Here is an 18,963-nt window from a genome sequence, read left to right as displayed (position 1 = left end):
ATGTTCTTTATTTATATTTGAGTAATCATCCATAATCATATCTGTGGTTTTGTGCAAATAATATAATTGTCATTATTTATGTGTTGTGATTGTGGCGTACAATGTCAAGTGAATGCTGTTGGCCACACAGATGCACATGATGTAGTTTTATATTTGTAAATCTAAAACCAAGTGCTATGATTGTCATTAAAAGTATATTTCTCTGTATAAAATCTGACTTCTCATACTATGACATTTTTGACCCTCAGTTGTGACCTTTTTGATAGGGCAGAGTATTTCCTAAATGCCAGGGTCACTGGTGATCTCGGGTGGCTTTGCTTTCAATGAGCAGTAAATAACATTGGCATGTGGACATATTTTTGGAATCCCCTCACCCAACTCTTGAGATCATGTATCAACCATGCTTGTATTTTTCCATTCAGCATTTGTCACATGGAAGCTGCTCTCTGCAGCTGTCTTCTTGTAGACAACGGCATAATCTAGCACTCTAAACACTAGTTCACCTGACAGGATTGCATTAATTTTCCTGAAGCAATTTCCCATTTATCAAATTGTTAATTGCATTTTTCAAAGGCCTGCCAAGACAAAGTGGTCTGGGCATCACAACATACCAGACAAGTAGACGAAGTCAAACTAATGTAATTCATCTTTAATTACCAAAATAAAAGGTTAAACATTCCCAAATACAAAGACCAGACCTTGCACAATTTGTTTAGCATACCCTTCCAAAGGGGAGTTCACTGTGTGATACAGTACAGTGCTTGGTATTTTAAGAGCAGGAAACCTCTCCACCCAATCTCAGTGCCTATGTCCAAAATGGAACCCTATCCTTGGCCTATAATAGTGCACTACTGGTCTAAGCCCCATAGGGCATGGGGTGCCATGTACTGTTCAAAGCCCCATAGGGCATGGGGTGCCATGTACTGTTCAAAGCCCCATAGGGCATGGGGTGCCATGTACTGTTCAAAGCCCCATAGGGCATGGGGTGCCATGTACTGTTCTAAGACCCATAGGGCATGGGGTGCCATGTACTGTTCAAAGCCCCATAGGGCATGGGGTGCCATGTACTGTTCTAAGCCCCATAGGGCATGGGGTGCCATGTATTGTTCTAAGCCCCATAGGGCATGGGGTGCCATGTACTGTTTAAAGCCCCATAGGGCATGGGGTGCCATGTACTGTTTAAAGCCCCATAGGGCATGGGGTGCCATGTACTGTTCAAAGCCCCATAGGGCATGGGGTGCCATGTACTGTTTAAAGCCCCATAGGGCATGGGGTGCCATGTACTGTTCTAAGCCCCATAGGGCATGGGGTGCCATGTACTGTTCAAAGCCCCATAGGGCATGGGGTGCCATGTACTGTTTAAAGCCCCATAGGGCATGGGGTGCCATGTACTGTTTAAAGCCCCATAGGGCATGGGGTGCCATGTACTGTTTAAAGCCCCATAGGGCATGGGGTGCCATGTACTGTTCAAAGCCCCATAGGGCATGGGGTGCCATGTACTGTTTAAAGCCCCATAGGGCATGGGGTGCCATGTACTGTTCTAAGCCCCATAGGGCATGGGGTGCCATGTACTGTTTAAAGCCCCATAGGGCATGGGGTGCCATGTACTGTTCAAAGCCCCATAGGGCATGGGGTGCCATGTACTGTTTAAAGCCCCATAGGGCATGGGGTGCCATGTACTGTTCTAAGCCCCATAGGGCATGGGGTGCCATGTACTGTTCAAAGCCCCATAGGGCATGGGGTGCCATGTACTGTTCTAAGCCCCATAGGGCATGGGGTGCCATGTACTGTTTAAAGCCCCATAGGGCATGGGGTGCCATGTACTGTTTAAAGCCCCATAGGGCATGGGGTGCCATGTACTGTTCAAAGTCCCATAGGGCATGGGGTGCCATGTACTGTTCAAAGCCCCATAGGGCATGGGGTGCCATGTACTGTTCTAAGCCCCATAGGGCATGGGGTGCCATGTACTGTTCAAAGCCCCATAGGGCATGGGGTGCCATGTACTGTTCAAAGCCCCATAGGGCATGGGGTGCCATGTACTGTTCTAAGCCCCATAGGGCATGGGGTGCCATGTACTGTTTAAAGCCCCATAGGGCATGGGGTGCCATGTACTGTTCTAAGCCCCATAGGGCATGGGGTGCCATGTACTGTTCTAAGCCCCATAGGGCATGGGGTGCCATGTACTGTTCTAAGCCCCATAGGGCATGGGGTGCCATGTACTGTTTAAAGCCCCATAGGGCATGGGGTGCCATGTACTGTTTAAAGCCCCATACGGCATGGGGTGCCATGTACTGTTTAAAGCCCCATAGGACATGGGGTGCCATGTACTGTTTAAAGCCCCATAGGGTACCATTTTGGATGCAACCATACAGACTGTCATCATGCTCTGCTTCTCATTTGAGGACAGACCACTCAAGCAAACCAATGCAGTAACACATTTCAATCCACCGGACAGTGAAACCTTACTCTTTAATAAACTAATCTGAGGGAAATCTTCAATTCAATTACACATTCAAATCAAATGGAAAAAAATAGATATGTACATCTCATACTGATATGAAACATTATATGCAACTGTACAGCAAGTCACTTTTCCTCAATATACTTTATATTCCACAAGTGGCAGTTAACTTGCAGCTATATATTTGATTAGTTGTGTTAACTACAACAATGTATTAATTAAAAAGACAATATTCTCTCCACTTCCAAGAAAGAGAACTGAAAATATTCTAAGCATATTTTGGCTGTCTGATGGAATTACGTGCTCATAATGCTTCTTTTTTTACATTTAGTTGTGTTTTTCATCTATTGAAAACAGTAACTCCCCTCAATGTTGTACTCTGAACATTTGACTCTAGGACCAAGAAAATGTATTCGAAATAGCTTCTGAAGTTTCATAATTGTATTTCCGTTAATGGGAAAATATGGTCATTTCCTGAAGTTTTTTTGGGGGGAGATAAAATGTTTTCAGACAGACGATATCCACAATTTTAAGTTGGTATACTAACAAACGGAAAACAGGAAAAACATGAACGTTTTTAGCACCCGTTTTCTTAATCATCTTAACATTCAGTGCTAAGATGTTATGACAGAATTAAAACAAATGTGAGACTTCCTTCCAAATGAAAATAGACCTCTATATGGGCAGACATTACATGATACGGTTTGGTCATTGGGACAGTCACAATTAGTGGTTCACTCTGTAGGTACCTGGGAACGATGGTACGTACACACACGGCTCACATTCTTGTTTAAAAGTCAACATAAGTAAGCAAAAAAATAACACAAAAATACGGTAGATGAGAAAACGTCAATGTATGCACACATGACTGTAAGTCGCTTTGGATAAAAGCGTCTGCTAAATGGCATATATTATTATTATTATTATGTGTTTAGAAATGGAATGGGTTAATATAAAGGGTAGACTGCTGCCCTCCTTTTCATTGGTCAAACACTGATTCGTCCCAAGAAAGAAATGAAGTGGGAAAAAATGAACACACTGCATTTCTCAAATTGATGATCAAGTTTACAAATAATGTAAGCGTTTCAGGGGATAACAACAGAACACACAACTGGGACAGAACAACACAGATCTGTTTCTCTGGAGGTGAATGTTTTGAAGATGTGACATGGTGGAAGTGGTGGGTTGAGACATTAGGACTTGAAGACGTGCACGGCTCTCACAACGTACTGCCTGCAGATGGGACACTCGCTCATCCGCTTGCCGCACTTGGTGCAGGTGACCATGTGACCACACTCCAGGAGGACGCAGTCGATCACGGAGTCCATGCAGATCCTGCACAGGTTGTCATCCACGTTGGTCAGCTGGGCCTTCTCCCCATCTGGAGGAAGACAGAGGGGAGGAATCAGAGAAGAACAAGACATTCCATACAGATCAGAGTGGAAGAGAGCAATGATGATGTCAAACCCTGAAGAGGTAGAAGAGACTGGCACTGCCAGTGAGAGAGCACACTAAAATATCTCTTCGCTCTTGTATCCAGAGTGCCTTATCTTAGGAAGGTCATGGCTGGTATAAACCAGAGGGCAAGCATCATACAGGGTCCTGGAAATGTTCGCTATGAGGGGTTTCCATGACAATGAGACCCCCTTCATCACCTGACAGTGTATCAGTGAATTCATTTAGCTTTATTAGAAATGTGTGTGTGAAGTTATTAACAGACATCTTGGCATTCTAGGTAATAAACTTAAAGATGGCACATGGGTGACTGGTTCTTACTTGGCAATGAATAGGGGCATTGAGAACCTCCAATAACTAGACATGCTCAGATGGCATGAAGGTACCTTTGGTATGGATAAGATACAAAGACAGCATGATGGATGTGTAGTAGTAGTAGTAGTAGTGGGACCACATGTAGTAAGTAAGGTGATACTTCCTGCATGCATGACTGAGGGCTGTGTATGAGGTAGGATGCCTGTGTTACATGCAGGCTGAGGGGCCATGAGATGGTAGGAGTGACCAGGTCAACAGTAAGAGAGACCAGGGGAAAATGTGCCCTTTTCAGATACCTTACCTCCAATCCCTCCATTGCAGATGGGAGGAGGGGGCAAGGCCACCACTTGTGTGGAAGGAGTAAAGCAACAGTCAGTAAATACTGATTATGTTATTTTTGTACTACAGAAATCAACTCATCATCTACCCCTGGTACAAAGCATTGATGGGATACAGGAACTCTGAGATAGAATATCATTGACGAGGACTGAAGGGTTTACATGTCAAGTAGCTGTACTTTCCATTCCTGTTCCAGAGACTACATATCATCACAAAAGATAGACAGAGGAGTGACATTTTACCTGCAGTTATAGCTGTGTTGACGTTTTCCACTGAAGGAAAGAAAGAAAACACATTTAGATAAAATAACTACTGCACACCATTTTGTTGGGCAAACAACAAAATGGCAGTTGGCAAGCCAGCTCAAACAGATCTGGAACCAGGCTCACTGCTACTCACATGACTTCATGTTCTCCTCCGTCTCTCTGTACAGGCGGCTGACGCGCTCTACCAGCTCCCACTTCTCACAACAGCCTGAATAGTTGACAAAGTTCCTGGCCAGGATCTCCTTCAGCTGTCTAACGGACAGGCCCTCGATGTCCCTCAGGCTGGAGATGTCTGAGAGAGAGGCCCGCGCTCGCGGCCGCGTCTGAGGGCTCACCTGCAGGAGAGAGGAGAGTCATAAGCCATTACATACATGACACATACTGCACTGGAAAGAGAGGGTCAAATAGGACAGGAGAATGTTGCACCCCTCTGAATAAGCTCCAGATGCTGTGAGAGGACATATTTCTACAGTTAGCAGCCTACTAGGAGTGAGGTTTATCATTTACCTCTGGTGTGTGCTCACTGGGTGCCAGGTTCAGGAGGGAGAGAGACGTGGCGTCGCCTATATCCTGTACACACAAAACAAACATGACTCAGACGGAGGGCCACTTTGTCAGCCGGTTATTGTCATGCAATAGACTACCAGTCTCACGGTAATTGACCGTCAATTAGCATGAACACGTTTAGCATCTCCAGGCATACAAGTCACTGGTGCGAGCCTTTGGAACATCTACATTTTAAAAAGTCAAATCTATTTAATATACACCATCACAATAACTCCACTATTTTAGGCAGGCCGAAAATGTAAGAAGAACAGAATACGAGTTGGCCTGCTGTATGTTATCTGGTTATGCGCCATGCCATAGGCTTGGTCATTTATCAGACAAGATATGCTTATAAGTTCTGTGCCATTATTTCCTATTCTGGAGCGAGTGTGCATATAAAGTGGCTATGTTGAGCGTAAAAGTTGTCGTTTGAAACAGGTCCTATATATGCTAGGTTTAGAGTTATTTGGCAACTTTATTTGAGAATGATACAAATGTATTAGAAATCAAAACATATATGGGCTGCATGACGCGACTACAGTCTATTGATGATTTGAGAAAGTCGCATAAAAAAGCTTGTGCTCTGTTCCTTGCCTCAGGCTACACACTGCTGTTCTCTCATCAAGTGATCATATTTTCACCCATCAAGACTATTATATCAATTTAATTTTGTCTTCAATATTATGTCAAATTTGTTTCAATTTACAATGGCTCATTATCAAATGGGCAGGAACACGAGCAGGTGAACAAATACATGTCACCTGTTTGCACTCAAATGCATTTTTCACTCATGCCGGGTAAGATACTCCGGTGATTTCATCAACCACTGTTTGAGGTGCATGCAGCCTCTCGCTGCATGACAGGTGATATTCCCCCCAAACTCTATGCCATGGGCTCTCTAACCCTGTTCGTGCAGCTACCCAGTGGTTAAATTTGGGAAACCAAGTGAAATCTGTTCGGGAACATCAATAGTAACAAAACATATTTCATTAAACTGTTGAAACCCCGACTCTGCTCGCTCGAGAAAGGAATGAAGGAGAGAGGGGAGGAGATATAAAGGAGGGTATAAAGGAGAGAAGGTCATGGCTTGTATAAACGGGAGAACTAGCTCCAAAACAGGCTCCTGGAAATGTCCCAGTATGATAAAAGGCTTCGCTGTGAGGGGTTTCCATGACAATGAGACCCCCTTCATTACCAGATGGTATATCAGTGGAAGTTTGAGATATTCTGTAGCTAAAGGTAATAGGTCAGCCTATTGATTATAAAAATCCCTATTACTAAGCTATTCAAAATCAAATAAAAATTATCTACAATTGTAGGTTTACTCTGTAAGCCACCCTACACAATAAATGAACCAACGGCATCGCCTAGGCCTATATGTTCTCTCCCAGACTCATGGATAGAAAGATTGGAGTGTAGCATGAGGTAACCAGTCTATCCAGTATGCATGATAATACAGTCCACACTCAAAGGGGATTACTAATTTTGGAGTATAGGCTGGACCAATTACATAAAATCATTTTGTTTTTCTGCCACGCGTAATATGCGGTAGACTATTAGGCTATGTATTGTATAATGGCACAATCATTTTTTAAATTCCGTGTTTATTTTCAGGCATGGGCTCATACAGTATATAGGCCTATGAGTATGCATCAGCTCTAATATGCGTATGAGCGGAGCTGTGAGGGGAACGGCACCTCAGTACCTCCAGGCTCTGATCAGGCCCTACACCCAAACAAGGGCACTGCGTTCATCCACCTCTGGCCTGCTCGCCTCCCTACCACTGAGGAAGTACAGTTCCCGCTCAGCCCAGTCAAAACTGTTCGCTGCTCTGGCCCCCCAATTGTGGAACAAACTCCCTCACGACGCCAGGACAGCGGAGTCAATCACCACCTTCCGGAGACACCTGAAACCCCACCTCTTTAAGGAATACCTAGGATAGGATAAAGTAATCCTTCTCACCCCCCCCTTAAAAGATTTAGATGCACTATTGTAAAGTGGCTGTTCCACTGGATGTCATAAGGTGAATGCACCAATTTGTAAGTCGCTCTGGATAAGAGCGTCTGCTAAATGACTTAAATGTAAATGTAAATGAGTGTTTTGAATTAATCGTCACCTTAGAAAGCACTGTCCATTTCGTTGGCTGTGAAACAACATCCACAACAAACATGTTCTCCACTCAGTTTCAACAGGTTGTTGAACTTCTTTCTTCAAATTGATCAATCACAGTGAGGTGAGTTTTAAAATCGCAATACTGTTTTGATGATAAGTGTATTTGCATTGATGTCAGTGTGGTTAGAGGAACAATAGAGCCCTGAGTACCAGACCATTAGGACCTGATCGAGGGACAATAGAGCCCTGAGTACCAGACCATTAGGACCTGATCGAGGGACAATAGAGCCCTGAGTACCAGACCATTAGGACCTGATGGAGGGACAATAGAGCCCTGAGTACCAGGCCATTAGGACCTGATGGAGGGACAATAGAGCCCTGAGTACCAGACCATTAGGACCTGATCGAGGGACAATAGAGCCCTGAGTACCAGACCATTAGGACCTGATCGAGGGACAATAGAGCCCTGAGTACCAGACCATTAGGACCTGATGGAGGGACAATAGAGCCCTGAGTACCAGACCATTAGGACCTGATCGAGGGACAATAGAGCCCCGAGTACCAGATCATTAGGACCTGATGGAGGGACAATAGAGCCCTGAGTACCAGGCCGTTAGGACCTGATCGAGGGACAATAGAGCCCTGAGTACCAGACCATTAGAACCTGATCGAGGGACAATAGAGCCCTGAGTACCAGACCATTAGGACCTGATCGAGGGGCAATAGAGCCCTGAGTACCAGACCATTAGGACCTGATGGAGGGACAATAGAGCCGTGAGTACCAGGACATTAGGACCTGATGGAGGAGCAATAGAGCCATGAGTACTATGCCATTAGGACCTGATGGAGGGACAATAGAGCCTTGAGTACCAGGCCATTAGAACCTGATGGAGGGACAATAGACACTGAGTACTAGGCCATTAGGACCTGATGGAGGGACAACAGAGCCAGGCCATTTGGACCTGATCCCAGGAGGTTGGTGGCTCCTTAATTGGGGAGAATGGGCTCGTGGTAATGGCTGGAGCAGAATCAGTGGAATGTTACATCAGCAGCCTCCAGTGGACCTGATGGTCGTTAGTGAGTTGGGCACTACCAATGCAAGTCCTGAGTGCATAAGAGGAGATTACCATGACTCAACGGTCACGTGGAATATTACGGCGGTAATGTCTGCCGGTAATATGGTCACCGCAACAGGCCTACTCAGACAGAAACCTCCACAGAGCACTATAAATCCTTCCAGTCCAGGCAGGGATTAGGATGAATCACCTGCTGTTTAGTCCACTGATACCTTGGGGACTACTATGTTCCCATTCATAGTAAAGCTTCTACTGCTCTCTGTACCAGCTGAGCAGGCAAAGTACAGGTATTTGTAGCAGTCATCTCTTAATTTAGACCTCAGTCACTGTCAGAGCACACGTAACACATTTTACACTCACTCTCTACCTGCATCACATGTACCTGGTTGGTTGTCCCTGAGCTGTCGCTCCTGCTGAGAGCTTCCCCCTGAGAGGCGGAGACTGAGAGCGCAGACAGCTCAGAGGTGGAACGTGCGGCGGAGGGGGGCGGGGTATAGAGGGGGTTGTCGGGGTCCTCCTCCCCCCCTGTCCCCTGGTGACACAGCACCAGGTCCACCAGGTCCTCCTTCTCCCTGCAGGTGTCTGTGGGGACGTTGCGTAGCAGCAGGTACTGCCGCAAGTCTTTGACCCTCAGCCGCATCAGCTGTGGTCTCTGGAAGGCCGTCCCCTTCAGCAGGTGACATGTGGCACATATACGCAGGTTCTCCTGAAGCACAGAGCACAGAGTGCAGAAACTCTTCTTACAGTCGCAGCAGATATGCTGGGGGAGAGAGAGATAGAGTGTGCGCATTAAGCAGGTGGAGAGACAGGCTTAGTGACATGGACACAGACTAATGTAGGCACCAGGGCACACTGTGCCTTAATAAGATCCACAAAGCCTGCCCAGTACTCTAGGCTAACAATATCCTGCATGTAGAACTTGTCTCCACTAAAACATTCATGCAGATGGAAGATTAAATTATGTCTCGTTCAATTATTAAATGGTGCAAACATCTCCCTCTATACACCTTGAATGGTCGTTTGTTCTGAACAAAGCAACACAGATTCTGAAATCATCAATAAAACCTTCACAGGCTATGTTGGACAGATGAGGAATGTGGGATATTGGAGCCCAAAATAAGCCATGAGGAAGCAGAAGGTCGATGTCTTTTTTCCGTTACTGCATTTTTTCAATCATGTGCATCTGTTCCCCTCCCTCTCCAGACAGTCGGACGGGAGGCAGGCAGTTCTTCATTTCATGTCACAAACATCAAACAGTAATAACACGCAAGCGGCATGATTAAGCGCTGTGTTGGTATGGTGATGCAGAGCAGCAGAGGGACCAGTTCAGACAGAGTAAAGGAATTCAACCCAGCAATATGGAGACGTCGTCTCCCTCTGTCATCACAACAGACCCCCTTCCCCCTGCCATTTGATGAATTCTGGTTAGACCTTTGATGAAGCACAGTGCTTATCTAGAAATTCTCCTAACTTCAGACCATAGCATTAACATGCATCAGCCACAAAACCTCACACTGATCTAAATCTAGACTAAAGAAGTAGCTTAAGTCCTTGTCTTTTATTTTATTTTTTACCACAGACTACATTAGAACAAAAACATGTGGTTTTCTCAACATAGTTTAACAGCTTCTACCCCAAAGCCATAAGATTGCTGAACAGTTAATCAAATGGCTACCCAGACTATTTGCATTGACCCCCCCCCCCCCTTTCTTTTACACTGCTGCTACTTGCTGTTTATTATCTATGCATAGTCACTTTTCCCCTACGTATATGTACATATTACCTCAATTACCTCGACTAACCTCTACCCCCGCACATTGACTTGGTACCGATACCCCCTGTATGTAGCCTCGTTATTGGTATTTTATTGTGTCCCTTTTTCTCTCCCTTCTTTGGTTTATTTAGTAAATATTTGATTATTTTTCTTAAAACGGCATTGTTGGTTAAGGGCTTGTAGTAAGCATTTCACAATAAGGTATTCACCGGTTGTATTCGGCTCATGTGACAAATACAATTTGATTTGGAGTGTAGCAATTACCACTGCTGTGCCATGGGCTCGTAAGTGCAGTCTCATGACGTAACTGGCTGTATTCAGCATCTCTTATCTTGGCTCCCTCGGAGGACACATCAGATTACGTCTAAGGACGGAACTAATCAACACGGGCCCTTACTTAACATGTAGGCCTACTGTGGTAGGGTGTGTATGTTTCAATAAACATATAAGGGCTACTCTGATCAGATCTAACAAAATATCTAATAATATCAGTGCATTAAATGTTATAGTGTCTCCTCAGTCAATACCAATTATAAACTATTCTATGGCTCAAACACCCAAACAGGTTCCTTCTTGATTACCCCAAAGCCTATCAAACACACCCTAGCCATCACCCCAAAGCGTATAAAACACCCTCTAACCATCTGGGACATAGGCCATTCACACAATAAGTCTACTAGCTACCCCAATGGTCCCCAAACCCAACACCTACCTTCCTCCTGAAGACAGAGAAGGCCTGGCCACAAGCCTTACATATGAGGCTGGGGCTCCCTGAGGTTGTGGGCGGATATGTGGAATATCCTGCGCTGGGGGCAAACCGAAAGGGTCCGGCACCGGCTCCGAACCCAGGCTGCTGGCCTCTCACTGCCCCTGCGCCCATGACTTCATTCAGCAGACCACAGCATGAAGCCCACATGGACGAGGCCCCCGCCTGGAGAACACAGACGGCAGTGTTAAGAGACTGCAGAGCTCCACAGTGAGAAGGAGTTATCCCTGTCAAACATCACCAGCAACAGCCCTGTAGTGTTGACAAGCCTCCTCTCCTTGAGCTAGGACCCATCTGTGCAACACCAGACACCCTATAGTCATTATCACAGTGATACCTACAAACAGATTGGCTTGATGGCGCAATGTATTGCACACAGGTTATTACAAGTGTGAAAACATCTAAAAATAGAGTGGTCAAGGTAACACAGGCTATTATACTCTTAATATTGCAGCCACAGGAGAGGCTGGAGACGTCACTTTGTTTTGGCTGAAGAAATGAAAAGCATAGCCCATAGCTCTGTGGCGACTGACGATGGCACAATAGACTAGACATGCCCAGGGACTGCATGATGACCGGTCCTAATAGACCTACATCCAACACATCCTATCAACATTTCTCTAAATGGGATACTTTTTTCTGCAGGGGAGAACGTGTGAGAAAGTGAAGGTGTGTAGTGGAGAAATGATTCATGCATCGAATAAACGAACTGACTAATTACCTCGATGAGAGGCTGCAAATGACAACTAAATATCTGTTCCCTGGCAATTTAATACTAGAGAATGCATTCCCCTGTATTAACATGGGAAGATAATTCCACAAAATCAATTTCAGTTCAACTCCCATCTCTATCAATGAGGTAATCCGTTTCCAAACGTAGGCCCTATCATTTGCCCATTACTTTTATACTAGTCTCTGTTACATGAACAATAGTACTGTGCAGTAGTCAAATATAGGAATATATTTACTCAGGCAACACATCAATTTGTGCATAAATTGGTGTACTACTATTGTTACCACTGTTGTAATACTGTTGTAATACTGCTGTCATGACTTCCTCCGAAGTTGGTCCCTCTCCTTGTTCGGGCGGTGTTCGGCGGTCGACGTCACCGACCTTCTAGCCATCTCTGATCCATTTTTCATTTTCCATTGGTTTTGTCTTGTCTTCCATCACACATATTTTCAATCCCATCAATTACATGTTGTGTATTTAACCCTCTGTTTCCCCTCATGTCCTTGTCGGTGATTGTTTTTTTTGTATGTATGCGTTCTAGTTGTTCTGGTGAGCGACGGGTTTTGCACCCTCTTATTTTATTTTGTACACTTTGGTTTTCGGAGGTTTTGAATACTTATTAAACAGCTCGTTTATACCAAGTTCATTCTCCTGCGCCTGACTTCCCTGCCACCAGCACGCACCCCATTACAACTGTTGTAATACTGTTGTAATACTGTTCCATTTTCTGCTGCTGTTAGTCTAAATATATTTACATTTTTTGGATGCGTTGTGGGGGTGTTTTCTTGAAGGTGCAGTTTCTCCTGGTAAATCAGCTTGTGTACATTGACTTGTACCTGCATTGAGTCCCCTACTGATCTGAATATACACAAGGTTCTACCAATCATCATCCATTAATATCTGCAAAATACCACAGCTGTCTAAGTTTGAGATTGTATCATGATTAAATTAAATAAAGTATGTGTTTGTATCCTTACTAATGCATATTCATTGAAGATAGATGGTAGAACGTTTTAAAAATGCATTAAGTGGGTAACAATCTGATAATTGTATATGAACATTAGAACTCCCACTGTAAAGACTAAATATTATGCCCAATGAGCGTTAGGATTTCTACAGATGCAGAAAACAAACAGCCTACAGACAATTAACATACATTCCAAAAATCAATAATTGACCAGAAGATTTCTTCCTAGGAGGGAGGATTTGAACTATCCATTCAAATCACAAATATCAGTCACAAACAAGGCAAGACAAACAGTCAATCTACTGACCGTGTTAGCTAGTAGCCTAGCGTTAGACACAGATGCAAAACATCAAGCTATTACTGTGTTACTCTCCCTTGGTGGTGGGGACAATCATCAATACTACTGACATTGAACATGAATACTGGTTATCGAGAATTTGCCTGAATAAACTATTTAATCTAGCTAGCTAACTCATATACAGTTAAATAATACAATATAGCCAAGTAGCTAACTAGCTAGCCTATTTCGGCAACAAGCTGTACAAGCTGTACCTAGCTTCATACTGACAGTAGCTAATAGCTAGCTACATTAGTTACTAAGCATCAATGCTACATATAGAGTCAACTACAGCTAGCTAGCTTGACAGCAATAACATACTGAGAATTGAGGAGTAGAATTAACTACAAATATTTGGAATATAATTGTACCTTCATAGCACCTCCGGGTTGTGGAATTTGTGGCAATAAACTGATAATCTGACCATTGCAACAACCCAGAGATCCTCACTTCGTTACGTCTCCCTTCTTTCCACCAGCACCTCGAGCTTAAGCGAGACCGCGGGGGCGTTCGAGCTGATCTATTTTGTCAAGTACAGTAGTGGCCAAAAGTTTTGAGAACGACACAAATATTAATTTACACAAAGTCTCTTTAGATTTTTTTTTTACAATGGAATACTGAAGTATAATTACAAGCATTTCATACGTGTCAAAGGCTTTTACATGAAGTTGATGCAAAGAGTCAATATTTGCAATGTTGACCCTTCTTTTTCAAGACCTCTGCAAACCGCCCTGGCATGCTGTCAAGTAACATCTGGGCCCATTCTTGCATCATCAATGCCTGGAGTTTGTCAGAATTTGTGGGGTTTTTTCTTTCCCACCCGCCTCTTGAGGGTTGACCACAAACTCTCAATGGGATTAAGGTCTGGGGAGTGTCCTGGCCATGGACCCAAAATATCGATGTTTTGTTCCCCAAGCCACTTAGTTATCAATTTTGCCTTATGGCAAGGTGCTCCATCATGCTGGAAAAGGCATTGTTTGTCACCAAACTGTTCCTGGATGGTTGGGAGAAGTTGCTCTCGGAGGATGTGTTGGTACCATTCTTTATTCATGGGTGTGTTCTTAGGCAAAATTGTGAGTGAGCCCACTCCCTTGGCTGAGCAGCAACCCCACACATGAATGGTCTCAGGATGCTTTACTGTTGGCATGGCACAGGACTGATGGTAGCGCTCACCTTGTCTTCTCCGGACAAGCTTTTTTTCCCGATGCCCCAAGCAATCAGAAAGGGGAATCATCAGAGAAAATTACTTTACCAAAGTCCTCAGCAGTCCAATCACTGTACCTTTTGCAGAATATCAGTCTGTCCCTGATGTTTTTCCTGGAGAGAAGTGGTTTCTTTGCTGCCCTTCTTTGACACCAGTCTATCCTCCAAAAGTCTTCACCTAACTGTGTGTGCAGATGTACTCACACCTGCCTGCTGACATTCCTGAGCAAGCTCTGCACTGGTGGTGCCCCGATCCCGCAGCTGAATCAACTTTAGGAGAAGGTCCTGGCGCTTGCTGGACTTTCTTGGGCGCCCTGAGGCCTTCTTCACAACAATTGAACCGCTCTCCTTGATGTTCTTGATGATCTGATAAATGGTTGATTTAGGTACAATCTTACTGGCAGTAATATCCTTGCCTGTGTGCCTACATGACTGACTGCATGAACTTTACAAAAACCACGTGATTAAAGGTCATGAAGTTTTGACTGCAGTCAACTTCAAAATTATGTAGTTGCTCTTTACCAACTTCTGCCCCATTCATGTGCTAGTCAGGAACTAGGAACTCTGAAATTGGTTGAACGCAGCATGTGTATAGAGTACTACAGTATGAGTCATAGTACATAAGCTATATTTCTTTAAATTGACAATTCAGTGAACTGTCTTGTGTACATTTTAAACTGACACAATACCTGTTGGCAAAGGTGGCAGCTAGAGATGACGTGCAGGAGCTTGCAGGGACTTGTGGTTTTGCATGATGTCTACTTTTATGCTAATTGTGCGCCAGCCTATGTGACTCCCAATCACATCTGGTTGTCATACAGCGTGTAATCGAACCAGGGTCTGTAGTGACACCTGTGGCACTGAGAAGTAGTAATCTGAAATAGTCCAATTAAATTAATATCTGCTAACATTAGTGTATGTGGTCTATAGTGCTTCCACTATCACTCTATAGACAGAGCCGCACTGTTGTTCCTCCATAGAAAAATAATGACATACATGCCCCAACATTTGGATTCAATTGATTTTAATTGAATGTTTTTCTTAGAGGCCCTGAATGTTGATTTGTAGGGCCTGTGCACTCACCTGGGGAAAAATATGGGAAATAGTGGACGAAAGCAGATCATTCTTGTAGTATGTTCTTGAACAGAATGACAATCAGGGATTTCAGTGCAGCTGTTTCTAAAAAGACACTGATGTAATGCATTACCAATAGATTTGGGGGCCCTCTGCTGACTACAGTTCACCTAAAACGACACAATGTTTATATCGAGAGTAGGCTATATACTGTATCAAAGAGGGAAGTTGTCCATTTTCAATTTATGGCTCTTCATATCAAGAATGGGAATTTTCAATGTATTTCAGCACTTGGCATGGAATTAGAATTATGTCAACTGGCTGATGATACCACCATATTTTTGAGAGACAGGAATGAGGTCTCCAAAGCAGGTTCCTGTATTGAACAGTTTTCCTTGGTATCATTTTTGGAAATGAATATAAGTCAGTCTTATTTCCACTCAAGGACTGTGTTTTACAGGAAGTATATGGCATCCCAATTAAAGATAAGGTTACTTATCTTGGTATTGTTATATGCAAGGATGAAAAACAAAGGAGTAATTTGAAGTTTAACCCCATTATTGAGAAAACAAAAAATAAATGTAACCTCTAGTTACTAGAATATATTTAATTGTATGGTAGGTCGGTTTATGACTGTCACGCCCTGACCTTAGAGAGCCGTTTTATTTCTCTATTTGGTTAGGTCAGGGTGTGATTTGGGGTAGGCATTCTATGTTGTGTATTTCTATGTTGGCCTGATATGGTTCCCAATCAGAGACAGCTGTTTATCGTTGTCTCTGATTGGGGATCATATTTAGGCAGCACTTTTTCCCACTTTCTGGTGTGGGATCTTGTCTATGTATATTTGCCTTAGTGCACATCAGTAGCGTCACGTTTCATTTGGTTGTTTGTTGTTTTGTTCAGAGTTTAGATTTATTAAAATTATGTGGAACTCTACTCCCACTGCGCCTTGGTCTCACTCATATGACGAACGTGACAATGACTCATTATCACTTGAATTGCCCCCTACAATTGTGAAGGACTAAGAAGCCTCACTATCTACGGAAATATATTCTCAATAATATCCAAGAACAGGGTTTTAGATTTCAATACTCTAAATAAAACTTTTTAAATAAATTGGATTCTGAAGTACAGTGCTTCGGAAAGTATTCAGACCCCTTGACCTTTTCCACATTTTGTTTACGTTACAGCCTTATTCAAAAATGGATAAAAAACAAAACATCCTCAGCAATCTACACACAATATGCCCTATAATGACAAAGCAAATGTATTTTTAAAAAAAAAACAGAAATACCTTATTTACACAAGTATTCAGAGCCTTTGCTATGAGACTCAAAAATTGAGCTCAGGTGCATCCTGTTTCCAAAAATCATTCTTGACATGTTTCTATAACTTGATTGGAGTCCACCTGTGGTAAATTCAATTGATTGGACATTATTTGGAAAGGCACACACTGGTCTATATAAGGTCCCACAGTTGTTAGTGCATGTCAGAGCAAAAACCAAGACATGAGGTCGAAGGAATTGTCCGTTGAGGTTCGAGACAGGAATGTGTTGAGGCACAGATCTGGGGAAAGGTAGCAAAACATTTATGCAGCATTGAAGGTCCCCAAGGACACAGTGGCCTCCATCATTCTTAAATGGAAGAAGTTTGGAACCACCAAGACTCTTCCTAGAGCTGGCCGCACAGCCAAACTGAGCAATCGGTGGAGAAGGGCCTTGGTCAGGGAGGTGACCAAGAACCCAATGTTCACTCTGACAGAGCTCTAGAGTTTCTCTGTGGAGATGGGAGAACCTTCCAGAAGGAACAGCATCCATGTCATCCACCACCAGCAGAAGTGGCTTCGGGACAAGTCTCTGAATGTCCTTGAGTGACCCAGCCAAAGCCTGGACTTCAACCTGATCAAACATCTCTGGAGAGACCTGACAATAGTTGTGCAGCAAAGCTCCCCATCCAACCTGACAGAGCTTGAGAGGATCTGCAGAGAAAAATGGGAAAAACTCCCCAAATACAGGTGTGCCAAGTTTGTAGCGTCACACCCAAGAAGACTCAATGCTGTAATCGTGGGCAAAGGTGCTTCAACAAAGTATTGCGTGAAGGGTCTGAATATTTATGTAAATGTGATATTTCCATTTTGTTATTTTCAAAAATGTCTAAAAACATATTTTTGCTTTGACTTTATGGGGTACTGTGTGTAGATTGATGAGGGGAGAAACTATTTAATGCATTTTAGAATTAGGCTGTAGCGTAACAAAATGTGGAAAAAGTCAAGGTGTCTGAATACTTTCTGAAGGCACTGTACTTTAATAATGTCTTCCATAAGTTTTTTAGTTACTGTTTTTCTCAGTTTGTGGTTTAGAATTTCTATTTTGGTGTAACATTGGCCAATTTCCATGAGCAGGCACTTTTAGCTTGAATTTTAGCATATAAACTTACTTTTCCCCTCACAGATACTACAACAAAGAAAATAAGTCACTTTTTTCTAAAGTGGTTTGAGAATAAAATCATTTTATTTGGTCAGTTACTGAATGAGGATGCATATGTACTCTCATAAGGGTAATTTCTTGATACATGTAGAATTCCAGTATCCCTTAAAGAATATACAATTGTTTTTTATGCGATTCCAAAGGAGGGCTTTATTTTATTTTTTAAATTCCTCTTTGGTTGATGTAAGAATGATAATATATAATATATTAATTTAAAATATTAACATCCTCAAGTATAAATGTAGCAGTGGTATAAAGTACTAAAGTAAAAATACTTTCAAGTACTAAAGAATGGGGGTTGCTCCTTTAAAAGTTGTCATACTGCAGCACACCTTGCAGGCTGCTGCAGCATTCCTCCTCTTTAAGTATTTTTTTATGGGTATCTTTAATTTACTTTACTATTGATATTCTTGACAACTTTTACTTTAACTACAGGAGTTAAAAATGTACCAAATTGTCATACTTGAGTAAAAGTAAAGATACCATAATAGACAGTGACTCAAGTAAAAGTGAAAGTCATCCAGTAAAATTCTACTTGAGTAAAAGTCTAAAAGTATTTGGTTTTAAATATACTTAAGTATTTTTTTAATTGATAGCCAGGGGCACACTCCAACACTCAGACATAATTTATAAATCATGCATGTGTGTTTTGTTTGTCTTCCAGATCAGAGGCAGCAGGGATGACCGGGGATGTTCTCTTGATAAGTGTGTGAATTGGATCGTTTCCTGTTCTGCTAAGCATTCAAAATGGAACACATACTTTTGGGTGTCAGGGGAAATGTATTGAGTGTAGTGTAGTAAAAAATTTCAAAAATATAAATAGTAAATTACAGATACCCATAAAACCTACTTAAGTAGTATTTAAAAAATATTTGTACTTAAGTACTTTACACCACTGACTACATTTCTAAAGATGTCTTTACTTTTAGTAAAGTATGACATTTGGGTACTTTTCCACTACTGAAATGTAGTAATAAACAGAATATTGTTTGTGATACTGCATTTCCCTCAGTAAGATTTTTTTGGGTTGAATATCTATGGTGATATACTGCA

At 42.8% G+C, this 18,963-nt stretch overlaps 2 protein-coding genes across 6 annotated transcripts; both read right to left on the bottom strand.

Annotated features, from left to right (window-relative positions):
- Positions 1 to 628: 628 nt before the first annotated feature.
- On the bottom strand, positions 629 to 2,406 carry LOC124036217. 3 transcript variants are annotated; one of them, XM_046350493.1, is made up of 2 exons: positions 2,313 to 2,406; positions 629 to 2,204 (listed from the first exon to the last, which is right to left on the bottom strand). In XM_046350493.1, exons 1-2 carry the CDS (start codon positions 2,322 to 2,324, stop codon positions 849 to 851), a joined length of 1,368 nt encoding a protein of 455 aa, XP_046206449.1. In that variant the 5' UTR covers positions 2,325 to 2,406; the 3' UTR covers positions 629 to 848. The 3 variants fall into 3 exon arrangements, with proteins under 3 accessions (XP_046206449.1, XP_046206447.1, XP_046206448.1); XM_046350491.1 differs by having other exon boundaries at positions 629 to 2,276; positions 2,313 to 2,391; XM_046350492.1 differs by having other exon boundaries at positions 629 to 2,240; positions 2,313 to 2,372.
- A 44-nt stretch (positions 2,407 to 2,450) lies between these two features.
- Positions 2,451 to 13,657, bottom strand: rnf34a (ring finger protein 34a). Of its 3 annotated transcripts, none has more exons than XM_046350494.1 (8): positions 13,519 to 13,657; positions 11,057 to 11,275; positions 8,953 to 9,330; positions 5,344 to 5,406; positions 4,970 to 5,171; positions 4,813 to 4,842; positions 4,533 to 4,577; positions 2,451 to 3,842 (listed from the first exon to the last, which is right to left on the bottom strand). In XM_046350494.1, exons 1-8 carry the CDS (start codon positions 13,522 to 13,524, stop codon positions 3,655 to 3,657), a joined length of 1,131 nt encoding a protein of 376 aa, XP_046206450.1. In that variant the 5' UTR covers positions 13,525 to 13,657; the 3' UTR covers positions 2,451 to 3,654. The 3 variants fall into 3 exon arrangements, with proteins under 3 accessions (XP_046206450.1, XP_046206453.1, XP_046206451.1); XM_046350497.1 differs by having other exon boundaries at positions 8,953 to 9,276; XM_046350495.1 differs by lacking the exon at positions 4,533 to 4,577.
- Between the last annotated feature and the right edge of the window lie 5,306 nt (positions 13,658 to 18,963).

The sequence above is a fragment of the Oncorhynchus gorbuscha genome, linkage group LG05, assembly GCF_021184085.1.
Source record: "Oncorhynchus gorbuscha isolate QuinsamMale2020 ecotype Even-year linkage group LG05, OgorEven_v1.0, whole genome shotgun sequence".
Lineage (NCBI taxonomy): Eukaryota > Metazoa > Chordata > Actinopteri > Salmoniformes > Salmonidae > Oncorhynchus > Oncorhynchus gorbuscha.
The sequence above is the reverse complement of the archived record's forward strand: the minus strand, read 5'-3'. Positions and strand labels throughout refer to the sequence as shown.